Source organism: Homarus americanus, unplaced genomic scaffold, assembly GCF_018991925.1.
Source record: "Homarus americanus isolate GMGI-L3 unplaced genomic scaffold, GMGI_Hamer_2.0 scaffold54443, whole genome shotgun sequence".
Lineage (NCBI taxonomy): Eukaryota > Metazoa > Arthropoda > Malacostraca > Decapoda > Nephropidae > Homarus > Homarus americanus.
Genome location: NW_024750852.1, coordinates 2,404,214 through 2,419,673, shown reverse-complemented (window position 1 = coordinate 2,419,673; position 15,460 = coordinate 2,404,214). Strand labels below are relative to the sequence as shown.

The following is a 15,460-nucleotide window of genomic DNA, read 5'->3' as shown; positions in this document are numbered from 1 at the left end:
ACACCATCACTACAACACAAAGACAATCAATACTATAACAAACATCATCACTACAACGCAACCATCATCAACAACAACAACACTATGATTATCACTGCAACACAAACATCACTATAACACAAAACAACATCACTATAGTACAAACATCATCACTACAACACAGCCATCATCAACACAACACTCTGATACTGCAACACAACAATACTATAACACAAACATCATCACCAAAACACAAACAACATCAATTATAATACAAACATCATCACTACAACAGCCATCACCAACACAACACTATGATTGTCACTACAACACAAACATCATCACTATAACATAAACACCATCACTACAACACAAACATAATCACTATAACAAACATCATCACTACAACACAACCATCATGAACACAACACTATGATTATCACTGCAACACAAACATCACTATAACACAAACATCATCACTATAACACAAACAACATCACTATAGTACAAACATCATCACTACAACACAGCCATCATCAACACAACACTATGATTATCACTGCAACACAAATATCACTATAAAACAAACATCATCACTATAACACAAACATCATCACTGCAACACAAACATCACTATAACACAAACATCATCACTATAACACAAACATCATCACTATAATACAAACATCATCACTATAACACAAACATCATCACTACAAAACAAACAACATCACTATAATAACCATCATTATTACAACACGACACAATTCTCATCAAATGCCTCTTACTACATAAATTACGATTTTCCCAGAGGAGAGGATGGCTGCTGGTGTCTGAGTAAATTCTGCATGACAAAATGCAAGAACAACGAACCCAAAGACGTTGCATTGAGACAAAAGGATTCCTGGAATTCGTTAACCAGAAACTACAAATCACTGGATGTAAAACCGATGTGATACTGCGTGATGATCTCTATCACAAGTATAAGATGTATTGTAAATGCCGAGGTCTAATGCCAGCTACCATTGTTAATGTTGGGCGAACACTGGCAAAAAAGGGTGTGAAGTCCCCCTCCCGTATCGGCGGGATAAACGGTAAGGGCCAGAAGTACGGATATACGGGAATCGTCTTCCAACCTTGTATGGAAGTCGTGCCATGGCACCCATATTCTGCCGTTTACAACATGCACTCTGATAGTGTCATTAGTGGAAAACGAAAATTAGAAGAGCAAGATCAGAACGAACCAAAAAGAGCCAAAATTACTGGTAAAATAATAGATCCAATTTCAACCTTTTTGGAAAGCTTCGTCTCCACTTCGCTCGACCATAAAGAACTGGTCCGTCAAAATGACTTATTTAACGAATACAGAGAATACTGCCGCCAAAATGGTCTAGAAAGATATAACAACATTAAGTTGGGGAGACTCATGACTGCTCGAGGTTTTAAACCCACCGTGAGAGTTGGCAAACCAAACAGCCAACAATACTGTTACCCAGGCCTTAAATGGACTCGTGAAGCACCCAGTGGCAACAACTACACTAATCTTAAACAACAGCGCTGTCACCCGGTCTGCCCAGACCGGGTCATATCAGAAACCAAACGATATCTCTTGATTTGCCTAGCAATCCAGTTTGTCAACCAGGATTGATTTTTGTGAACCAGCCGCCGCAGCACCTGTAGGGTCAATTTATTTTTGACTGAAATAAAAATTAATATTATTTATTATATAGCTTAATTTTCCTCTTCTATTTTTTTTTTTTACGGGGATTAGCCCACCCGGGCACAGGTCACTAACCCACATCGGGGCCTGGGGGGCAACAATTTAATAATAATAATAATAATAATAATAATAATAATAATAATAATAATAATAATAATAATAATAATAATAATAATAATAATAATAATAATAATAATAATAATAATAATAATAATAATAATTTAGATAAGTAAAATTAAAAAATACAAAAATACAAATAATGAAATGATTATATCAATAATAATAATAACACTGCAAATATAAAATAAAGAACCATAAAGAAATAAACAAATATGAGAAACAATATATGTATGTTGTGTTGTCAATGTTAAGAGACCAAGTTTATAATTCTATTCACCCATCCCAGTCTCTACCTTCCCCTGGCTCTCCTCCCATCAACTTTGTCCACTAATATTTCTGTTATTATCCCCTCATTCCTAATTATATGACCACAAGTATCTTTCTTTTTTTTCTCAGTGTATTTCAAGTATTTCTCTTGAAGTTTTTGCTTATCTTGGTATTTCTTGATTTGTTTTCCTGTCAGTATATTCTTAGCATATGCTTGTAACACCACATTTCAAAGGCCTCACTACAACACAAACATCACCATTATAACATAAACACCATCACTACAACACAAACATAATCACTATAACAAACATCATCACTACAACGCAACCATCATCAACACAACACTATGATTATCACTGCAACACAAACATCACTATAACACAAACATCATTACTATAACACAAACAACATCACTATAGTACAAACATCATCACTACAACACAGCCATCATCAACACAACACTATGATTATCACTGCAATACAAATATCACTATAACACAAACATCATCACTAAAACACAAACAACATCACTATAATACAAACATCATCACTACAACACAGCCATCATCAACACAACACTATGATTATCACTGCAACACAAACATCACTATAACACAAACATCATCACTATAACACAGACATCATCACTATGATACAAACACCACTACAACACAAACATATCTATAGCACAAACATCATCACTACAACACAAACATCACCACTATAACATATACACCATCACTACAACACAAACATAATAACTATAACAAACATCATCACTGCAACACAACCATCATGAACACAACACTATGATTATCACTGCAACACAAACATCACTATAACACAAACATCATCACTATAACACAAACAACATCACTATAGTACAAACATCATCACTACAACACAGCCATCATCAACACAACACTATGATTATCACTGCAACACAAATATCACTATAACACAAACAAAATCACTATAACACAAACATCATCACTATAACACAAACAACATCACTATAATACAAACATCATCACTATAATACAAACATCATCACTACAACACAGCCATCATCAACACAACACTATGATTATCACTGCAACACAAACATCACTATAACACAAACATCATCACTATAACACAAACATCATTACTATAACACAAACATCATCACTATAACACAAACATCATCACTACAAAACAAACAACATCACTATAATAACCATCATTATTACAACACGACACAATTCTCATCAAATGCCTCTTACTACATAAATTACGATTTATCTAGAGGAGAGGATGGCTGCTGGTGTCTGAGTAAATTCTGCATGACAAAATGCAAGAACAACGAACCCAAAGACGTTGCATTGAGACAAAAGGATTCCTGGAATTCGTTAACCAGAAACTACAAATCACTGGGTGTAAAACCGATGTGATACTGCGTGATGATCTCTATCACAAGTATAAGATGTATTGTAAATGCCGAGGTCTAATGCCAGCTACTATTGTTAATGTTGGGCGAACACTGGCAAAAAAGGGTGTGAAGTCCCCCTCCCGTATCGGCGGGATAAACGGAAAGGGCCAGAAGTATGGATATACGGGAATCGTCTTCCAACCTTGTATGGAAGTCGTGCCATGGCACCCATATTCTGCCGTATACAGCATGCACTCTGATAGTGTCATTAGTAGAAAACGAAAATTAGAAGAGCAAGATCAGAACGAACCAAAAAGAGCCAAAATTACTGGTGAAATAATAGATCCAATTTCAACCTTTTTGGAAAGCTTCGTCTCCACTTCGCTCGACCATAAAGAACTGGTCCGTCAAAATGACTTATTTAACGAATACAGATAATACTGTCGCCAAAATGGTCTAGAAGGATATAACAACATTAAGTTGGGGAGACTCATGACTGCTCGAGGTTTTAAACCCACCGTGAGAGTTGGCTAGCCAAACAGCCAACAATACTGCTACCCAGGCCTTAAATGGACACGTGAAGCACCCAGTGGCAACAACTACACTAACCTTAAACAACAGCGCTGTCACCCGGTCTGCCCAGACCGGGTCATATCAGAAGCCAAACGATATCTCTTGATTTGCCTAGCAATCCAGTTTGTCAACCAGGATTGATTTTTGTGAACCAGCCGCCGCGGCACCTGTAGAGTCAATTTATTTTTGACTGAAATAAAAATTAATATTATTTATTATATAGCTTAATTTTCCTCTTCTATTTTTTTTTTTACGGGGATTAGCCCACCCGGGCACAGGTCACTAACCCACATCGGGGCCTGGGGGGGGAAAATTTAATAATAATAATAATAATAATAATAATAATAATAATAATAATAATAATAATAATAATAATAATAATAATAATAATAATTTAGATAAGTAAAATTAAAAAATACAAAAATAAAAATAATGAAATAATTATATCAATAATAATAATAACACTGCAAAAATAATAATAAAGAACCATAAAGAAATAAACAGATATGAGAAACAATATATGTATGTTGTGTTGTCAATGTTAAGAGACCAAGTTTTTAATTCTATTCACCCATCCCAGTCTCTACCTTACCCTTGCTCTCCTCCCATCAACTTTGTCCACTAATATTTCTGTTATTATCCCCTCATTCCTAATTATATGACCACAAGTATCTTTCTTTTTTTTCTCAGTATATTTCAAGTATTTCTCTTGAAGTTTTTGCTTATCTTGGTATTTCTTGATTTGTTTTCCTGTCAGTATATTCTTAGCATATGCTTGTAACACCACATTTCAAAGGCCTCACTACAACACAAGCATCATTGCTACAACACAAATATCATCGCTACAACACAAACATCATCGCTACAACACAAACATCATCACTATAACACAAACATCATCACTATAACACAACCATCTTCACTATAACACAAACATCATCACTATAACACAGACATCATCACTATAATACAAACACCACTACAACACAAACATTTCTATAGCACAAACATCATTACTACAACACAAACATCACCATTATAACATAAACACCATCACTACAACACAAACATAATCACTATAACAAACATCATCACTACAACGCAACCATCATCAACACAACACTATGATTATCACTGCAACACAAACATCACTATAACACAAACATCATTACTATAACACAAACAACATCACTATAGTACAAACATCATCACTACAACACAGCCATCATCAACACAACACTATGATTATCACTGCAATACAAATATCACTATAACACAAACATCATCACTAAAACACAAACAACATCACTATAATACAAACATCATCACTACAACACAGCCATCATCAACACAACACTATGATTATCACTGCAACACAAACATCACTATAACACAAACATCATCACTATAACACAGACATCATCACTATGATACAAACACCACTACAACACAAACATATCTATAGCACAAACATCATCACTACAACACAAACATCACCACTATAACATATACACCATCACTACAACACAAACATAATAACTATAACAAACATCATCACTGCAACACAACCATCATGAACACAACACTATGATTATCACTGCAACACAAACATCACTATAACACAAACATCATCACTATAACACAAACAACATCACTATAGTACAAAACATCATCACTACAACACAGCCATCATCGTCAACATACAACACTAAGGATTATCACTGCAACACAAATATCACTATAACACAAACAAAATCACTATAACACAAACATCATCACTATAACACAAACATCATCACTATAACACAAACAACATCACTATAATACAAACATCATCACTATAATACAAACATCATCACTACAACACAGCCATCATCAACAGAACACTATGATTATCACTATAACACAAACATCATCACTATAACACAAACATCATCACTATAACACAAACATCATCACACAACACTATGATTATCACTGCTACACAAATATCACTATAACACAAACATCATCACTATAACAAAAACATCATCACTATAACACAAACATCATCACTATAACACAAACAACATCACTATAATACAAACATCATCACTATAATACAAACATCATCACTACAACACAGCCATCATCAACACAACACTATGATTATCACTATAACACAAACATCATCACTATAACACAAACATCATCACTATAACACAAACATCATCACTACAAAACAAACAACATCACTATAATAACCATCATTATTACAACACGACACAATTCTCATCAAATACCTCTTACTACATAAATTACGATTTATCTAGAGGAGAGGATGGCTGCTGGTGTCTGAGTAAATTCTGCATGACAAAATGCAAGAACAACGAACCCAAAGACGTTGCATTGAGACAAAAGGATTCCTGGAATTCTTTAACCAGAAACTACAAATCACTGGGTGTAAAACCGATGTGATACTGCGTGATGATCTCTATCACAAGTATAAGATGTATTGTAAATGCCGAGGTCTAATGCCAGCTACCATTGTTAATGTTGGGCGAACACTGGCAAAAAAGGGTGTGAAGTCCCCCTCCCGTATCGGCGGGATAAACGGTAAGGGCCAGAAGTACGGATATACGGGAATCGTCTTCCAACCTTGTATGGAAGTCGTGCCATGGCACCCATATTCTGCCGTTTACAGCATGCACTCTGATAGTGTCATTAGTGGAAAACGAAAATTAGAAGAGCAAGATCAGAACGAACCAAAAAGAGCCAAAATTACTGGTAAAATAATAGATCCAATTTCAACCTTTTTGGAAAGCTTCGTCTCCACTTCGCTCGACCATAAAGAACTGGTCCGTCAAAATGACTTATTTAACGAATACAGAGAATACTGCCGCCAAAATGGTCTAGAAGAATATAACAACATTAAGTTGGGGAGACTCATGACTGCTCGAGGTTTTAAACCCACCGTGAGAGTTGGCTAACCAAACAGCCAACAATACTGCTACCAAGGCCTTAAATGGACTCGTGAAGCACCCAGTGGCAACAACTACACTAACCTTAAACAACAGCGCTATCACCCGGTCTGCCCAGACCGGGTCATATCAGAAGCCAAACGATATCTCTTGATTTGCCTAGCAATCCAGTTTGTCAACCAGGATTGATTTTTGTGAACCAGCCGCCGCGGCACCTGTAGGGTCAATTTATTTTTGACTGAAATAAAAATTAATATTATTTATTATATAGCTTAATTTTCCTCTTCTATTTTTTTTTTACGGGGATTAGCCCACCAGGGCACAGGTCACTAACCCACATCGGGGCCTGGGGGGCGAAAATTTAATAATAATAATAATAATAATAATAATAATAATAATAATAATAATAATAATAATAATAATAATAATAATAATAATAATAATAATTTAGATAAGTAAAATTAAAAAATACAAAAATAAAAATAATGAAATGATTATATCAATAATAATAATAACACTGCAAAAATAATAATAAAGAACCATAAAGAAATAAACAAATATGAGAAACAATATATGTATGTTGTGTTGTCAACGTTAAGAGACCAAGTTTTTAATTCTATTCACCCATCCCAGTCTCTACCTTCCCCTGGCTCTCCTCCCATCAACTTTGTCCACTAATATTTCTGTTATTATCCCCTCATTCCTAATTATATGACCACAAGTATCTTTCTTTTTTTTCTCAGTATATTTCAAGTATTTCTCTTGAAGTTTTTGCTTATCTTGGTATTTCTTGATTTGTTTTCCTGTCAGTATATTCTTAGCATATGCTTGTAACACCACATTTCAAAGGCCTCACTACAACACAACCATCTTCACTATAACACAAACATCATCGCTACAACACAAGCATCATCGCTACAGCACAAACATCATCGCTACAACACAAACATCATCACTATAACACAAACATCATCACTATAACACAAACATCATCACTATAACACAACCATCTTCACTATAACACAAACATCATCACTATAACACAGACATCATTCACTATAACACAAACATCATTCACTATAACCAGGGCTGTGGAGTCGGAGTCGGAGTCGAGGAGTCGGAGGAATTTTCGGCTTGTGGAGTCGGAGTCGGAGTCGGTAAAATTGTCCAGACTCCGACTCCGACTGAAGCTATTCTGTTCCTAAGAACAAATATATGAACTCAGGCATATTCATTGCAGTGATTCCACTGATCCCACTAATTTTCTTAAATTATTAAAAGAATTTATTTCCATTTTATAAGCATTATTATGAATTTATTGTAGCAGGCACAGTATGGCACTATAATTTTGGACGATAGTCTCTTCTTTACCATTTGAAATTTTGAATTATATCAAATTTTGTTTCGTTGAAAACTGCACAGAGGCTCTCAGCTACAAAACAATTAGCTACAACCTGTTTTTGGTGAGATTAAGGCAAATTTAATTTAATAACTTAATCATGTAAGGTTTATCCATTTTCCTTATTAAGGTATTCATTTCTTTAATGTACATAAATATATAACTTTACTTTAAAAGGAATTGTAGGATCATCATTTAGATCCACATCAGATTATGAGCTTAAACAAAATTCATATGCTGAGATCGAACTTTTAGATATACATGTAAATGGTGTTTTCTAGTTAATATCTTGAATTCTCAATAAATTTATTTTTCTTTTGATTGAAACTTTGAAAGTCAAGCCTATCATCTTTTTGTAGTTCTTAAATATCGTCCAGAAATAGTTGTTACAAATAGGCCAAGGAGTCGGAGTCGGAGTCGGAGTCGGAAGCATAAAAATTTGAGGAGTCGGAGTCGGAGTCGAAGGTTTTGTCTTCGACTCCACAGCCCTGATTTATATTGCCCTTGTCAAATCAATTATGGACTACCCACCCATCCCATTGAACACCCTTAGTAAAACGTGCATTAAAAGGTTACAAACAGTACAAAATATAGCCCTCAGATTTATATATATAACAAAATATACAGACCACATCAATAATGAACAGCTACACAAGAGAGCAAACCTCTTAGCAATCAATGTAGATATACACAACAAAGCTGTAAATATTTGGAAAAAAGTGACTGAACTTAACACAGAAACATATCAAAACTGGATAAATAATATAGACAACGAAGAATTCCAAGAACACAGTTGGTTTAAATCAGCCAGGAAGAAAGTAACTAAACCATCTCCTGCCCCAATATACATATAAAACATTAATAGAGAGAATAAAAGATGAGTGACCTACCAGCTCCACAAGAACCTGGCAGGCCTCTCCATACAGTGTACCTTTAGACTAACATAACTAATATTTAACATTTAACATTTAACATTGAACTAACATCTTAGTAAAAAAAAAATAAAAAAAATAAAAAAATGTGACTACCCTCCCAGCTACACAAGGACCTGGGCGGGCTCACTAACTCAAAAAAAAATAAATAAATAAATAAATAAATAAATAAATAAATAAATATTAATAATATTAATAATAATAATGTGATTACCCTCCCAGCTATATCAGCCAGGAAGAAGTAATTGAACCACCTCCTGCCTCAACATACACATTTTTACATAAAACATTACTAGAGGAATAAAGATGAGAGTGACCAACCAGCTCCACTAAGAACCTGGCAGGCCTCTCCATACAGTGTACCTTTAGACTAACACAACTAACACTTAACTAACACCTCAAAAAAAAAAAATGTGACTACCCTCCCAGTTACACAAGGACCTGGGCGGGCTCACTAACTCCAACAATAACAAATAATAATAGTAAGCAGCATTATATAAATAAACCAATATTAATACAAAGGTCTGACGACCCAAGGGAGCAGAACAAAGACAAAACACCAATAAGAAAGATGAAGCGATCTGGTTGAGCCCAGATTCTTTCTACTCCTGCTGTATTTCAGTTTCACCACTTTTCCTTCAACTCCTAATAATCTTCTTTCACCTCTTAACTAAAGACTTCGTATCGTATCGTACCTAATACCTGACCATTTATGGACCTCATTCACCCTCCTCTGTATACAGTATGCACCTTGTTTATAATTATCTTTAGTCTGCTCACCTGAGATGTAAGATTACAGCGCTTAGAACTTCGTGTTTTATATTTCTTTCCTTGTGGTTATCAGCATATATATATATATATATATATATATATATATATATATATATATATATATAAATATAAATAAGTATATAGGTATATATATATATATATATATATATATATATATATATATATATATATATATATATATATATATATATATATATATATATATATATACATATATATATATATATATATATATATATATATATACTTATATACTTATATGTTTATATATTTATTTATTTATATATATATATATATATATATATATATATATATATATATATATATATATATATATATATATATATATATATATATATATATATATATATATATATATATATATATATATATATATATATATATATATATATATATATATATATATATATATATATATATATATATATATATATATATATATATATATGCTGATAACCACAAGAAAGGTAGCAGGCTGCTTCTAGACAAAGTACAGAACATGTTATATATATATATATACAGAGGAGGGTGAGATCAAGTACACGGTGGTCTGGTATAGGTAATGACCCTACTAATCTTCACAAAAGCACCGCAGCGGCAGGTAGTCAGGTCAGAGGGTAAGCTGCCCCAACCTTCTCACCTGGTCACAAATCTTCTTAATTACAAAATTATCCAATTTGTACATACCATTACTTAAATTCATGTTGACGGATTCGGTATGTTTAATGAGACTAGATTCTATAATGTTCCTACTGTCAATTGAATTACAAGGTAATATTGAGGAGGCATTATCCCAGTCAATGCAATGCTTGTTATCCCTCAAATGAACAAACAGAGCATTGGATTCCTGGCCTGTCCTAACACTATATTTATGTTGTTTAAGTCTAGTTACAAGATCTTTACCTGTCTGGCCTAAGTAAAACATATTACATTCCTTGCAAGGAACTTTATAAATACAGCCACTTGTATTGTTGGGGGAGTTTTTGATTAACATTTGTTTAACAGTGCATGAGTTTTTAGTTGTAAAGGAATTTGAGAGAAATTTTTGTGAAATGGTAATACTAAGAGATTCTTATGGTCATGGGTGGGCTTGGGATCAGTTCTATAAAAAGATTTCTTAGTAATGTTCAGGCATTTGTTTATGAAAGATCTAGGGTATTTAAGGTTCGAGCCAATATTATAGATATATTTATATTCCTCATCAATGAATTCTGGGCTGCAAATTTTCAAAGCACATGAAAACATTGTTGAAAATACTGACTGTTTGACTCTATTATGGTGGGCAGAATAATAATGAATGTATGAACACACATTAGTAGGTTTTCTATAAATACTGGACTTAAAGGTGTTACCTATTCTGTGGATCAGACAGTCTAGGAAAGGCAATTTACAGTCATGCTCTAATTTCACAGTGAATTTGATCGAGGGGGCTAAGTTGTTAAGTTGTGGCAGGAAAGCTTTTATGTCCTCATTACTTGGCCAGAGACATAATACATCATCTACATATCTAAACCAGACTGCTGAAGGTAGTAAAATATTACTTAATAGTTTCTTTTCAAAGAATTCCATATACAGTATAGGTTGCTTAATACAGGTGAGAGTGGATTACCCATTGCCATACCAAATTTTTTAGCATAATATTCTCCATTGAATTCAAATTTACAATCCTTAATACATAGTTTGATGAGTTCGATGAAGTCATCTTTCGAGACTGGCAATGAAATATTATCAAGGGAATTTATGAGGAACTCCAGTAAATCATCAACTGGGACCTTTGTAAAGAGTGATGTTACATCAAAACTGACCAGTTTAAAATCATAATTAATGTGTAAGTTATTGAGTTTATCAACCAGATCCACATTATTCTTAATAATAGAGTTAGAAATGTTGCTAACTAGGGGATTTAGTAAAGAAACTAACCATTTAGATAATTTATAAGAGATTGACCTGACTGAGCTAATGATGGGTCTTGCTGGGTTATTAGGCTTGTGGGTCTTGATTAAACAGTACTTGTATGGCAGTGGAGGGGACGTTGAAGTAAGATGTTTAATGAGAGTAGCTTTGCCTCTCAATAGAGACTTAAGTTTTTTGTTGAACTGGGTGTTAACAGTGTTGAGAGGATTATTTATGAGCTTAGAATATGTTGCAGCATCACATAAAAGGTCATTTATTTTAGCAATATAATCATCTTTGTTTAAAATCACTACTGTGTTGCCTCCTCAATATTACCTTGTAATTCAATTGACAGTGGGAACATTATAGAATCTAGTCTCATTAAACGTACCGAATCCGTCAACATGAATTTAAGTAATGGTATGTGCAAATTGGATAATTTCGTAATTAAGAAGATTTGTAACCAGTAGAGAAGGTTGGGGCAGCTTACCCTCTGACCTGACTACCTACTGCTGCGGTGCTTTTGTGAAGATTAGTAGGGTCATTTCCTATACCGGACCACTGTGGACTTGATCTCACCCTCCTCTGTATACTGTATATATATAACATGTTCTGTACTTCTTCTTAGTCTGTACTCACCCCTGATGATGTGAATTACACAAAAGCGCTTGGGAACTTCGTGTTTTCTTTTTCCTTGTGGTTATCAGCATATGCCTGGATCACGCTCACCTATAGTGATTTACTTGCATATATATATATATATATATTTATATATATATTTTTATATATATATATATATATATACACACACACAGTATAGTCTGCATTTACGCGGTCAATTGAACCCATGGAGGCCCGCGTAAAACGAGAAACGCATAAATGAAATAACAGAACATATGGGATTAATTGAAATAGAGACTGGGCCGACCCCCAAAATCCACTTTTTCCGACACAATACATACGTTATAGTAAAAATAACATCTTAGTTTTATGGTGGTATGCACACACAATTAATAATTAAGAGAAATATCAATAATATTAGGTTTTTTAACACTTACATTAGTAGAAAAGCTGGGTCGGCACACGTGGATGGCGGCTGGTTCCGAGGCAGAGGGCAGATTAGTTGCCCCTCCGGTGAATCACTTTCACTACTCACAGAGGTTTGCAGGGCCTCCCAGACAAACCCCTCAAAGTCCATATCCTCACTGTCAATATCACTATCACTGACTTGGGCTGGCTGTGGTTGTGGTGGGTTGCGGGCGAGGAAGTCCTCAATACTACGTTGACGACTAGCATTGATGTTATTGAGATAGATCTGGATATACGGCTCCATAACTTTCGTCAAATGGTTATTAGACGCTTCATACCGATGCTTGTCTGGGTCGTTGTCAAGGATGAGCTTAATTTTCTCCCCCAACTTGATGATTTCCTTCACATTATCATGGCTTGGTCCAGGTAATTCAATGTTTTTCTCTGGTGGTGGGGGTCCCGCGGAAGCCATTGTGAGTTGTGAGGGGAATAGCGGGCACAAGAGAGAACTGTATACGCGGACTGAGAACAATGAGACAGGCCCTGCTAGGTCAGCGACTTCTACCCTCTGGTGGCAGGGCACGTCATGTTACATTAGACCAATCACAGCTAGCGGCGGAGGGAATGCGTGGGTGGTAAGGATGCGTGGCCCAATCACAGTCTGATACGTCATATGACGTCAGCTATAACGAAAGAGTGGCCTAATGTGCACCTCTCACCGTGCCGCTTCCCGTGTATGGTCAAGAATGGACTGCGTGAGTAAAAAATGGCGAGGCGGTCTGGACCTCTCCAGCCGCTCGCTGCGTAAATAACCAAATTTACCGCGTAATTAAAGCATTTTCATTCTGGCAAGGCACCGCGTAAATGACCAAACGCGTAAACAAAAACCGCATAAATGCAGACTGCAGTATACTGTATATAGTGCATGTTCGTACAATACCAAATACTGTAGTCCTCAGCAGTGGCGGACTGGCCCACCAGGATACCGGGAAATTTCCCCGGTGGGCTCCAAAGTGATGATCCATCACTTTGGGATTAAGTGGGCCCTTGTGGACCTTTTTGAGTGGGCCCTTTTACAAGTTTTCCCGGTAGAAATTTTTGACCCAGTCCACCACTGGTCCTCAGCCTTTCCTGTGTATTTTAGGGGATGATATAGGACAATATAATACAGTATAAAAACAATACAGTACTAAATTTCACTAAGAATTATTGTCACTCAGAAAATAGAACTTGAACTGTGCTTAAATATCCCACTTGTAGGAACACCTAACACATATTGAAGTAACATAACAAATCATACATTATTTGTTTTTTGTGTTTTTTTCCACAGGAAGGCCTTGGCTATCAGAACGTAACCATATCCCACTACGAGGAAGATAGTTTCAACTTAACGAAAGCATTGGAGCGGCTTAATGCAACTGGCCGGTAAGTTGTCATCCGACGTCACTAGAAGTGGAGTTAGGCATAAGACTACAGTATGTAAAAGTAAATACAAGGTATTGAATATGATTTACTCAAGTCTATTTGACAAATTTTTATATATTTTATATGTGGGATTTGAATTTATAACAGATTTTGAAAGATGACCAGTTGTGCGAAATATGGTAAAGAATATGGAAATAAGTACAGTAGCTATGTTCACATTTTTTGTGTTCTAGGAAAATTATGATTTTTTTTTTAGAAATTGTATGCAAGTACAGTAGTACAGTATTGTACTGTTGAAGTAAATGGGGTTTCTGTTCTTATTATAGACAGTTAATAAACCATGTTGGTTTTTATTTCAAAATTTAAAATTATTGAAATGAGGAGAGAGATTATGAAATGAAATAATGAAGTAAGCCCCTGTACTCTGTACATGTAATAGGATTATCAAGCGGGATAATGAAACAAGTTGATATACTGTAACATGAATGATTTTTCAAAGCAGGGTTTTCTTGGTATTATGCACCTACTAATTGATGCTTAGTTGTGATTGCGTGATAAAAAGTAAGTGGATCAGTAACATTGTAATTTACTTACTGTCAGGAATGGCAACACACCAACTGCCATGATCAACCTGGAGGTGTGGCAACCACCCAGCTCTCGCGAGGAGGACAGAATCGCCAGAAGTGACTGTGGCTCACATTCCTCTGGCAGCAGGTGAGATAAACTGTAAACAATGTACTGCTTGCATAAGAAGGGTGAGTAAACCAGGGAAGGAGCACAAGTAGTGGAAAGAAATAATAAAATAATGCATAAATTATATGATGTAAAGTACACTGTGCCAAACCATGATAGACCCCCCCCCCACCCCTGGTACTTGTACAGTGCAATAGGCATGGGCAACCTGCAGCCTGGACCATGTGTTTGTGCGGCCCATGG

At 35.1% G+C, this 15,460-nt stretch overlaps 1 protein-coding gene across 1 annotated transcript in view; it reads left to right on the top strand.

Annotated features, from left to right (window-relative positions):
* LOC121854299 overlaps positions 1–15,460 on the top strand; it is a gene marked incomplete in the record, with an annotated part of 84,176 nt that overhangs the window by 1,663 nt on the left and 67,053 nt on the right. Inside the window, 2 exon segments of the mRNA XM_042348884.1 lie at positions 14,430–14,524; positions 15,125–15,238. Of these exon segments, the coding sequence (XP_042204818.1) occupies positions 14,430–14,524; positions 15,125–15,238 (209 nt within the window).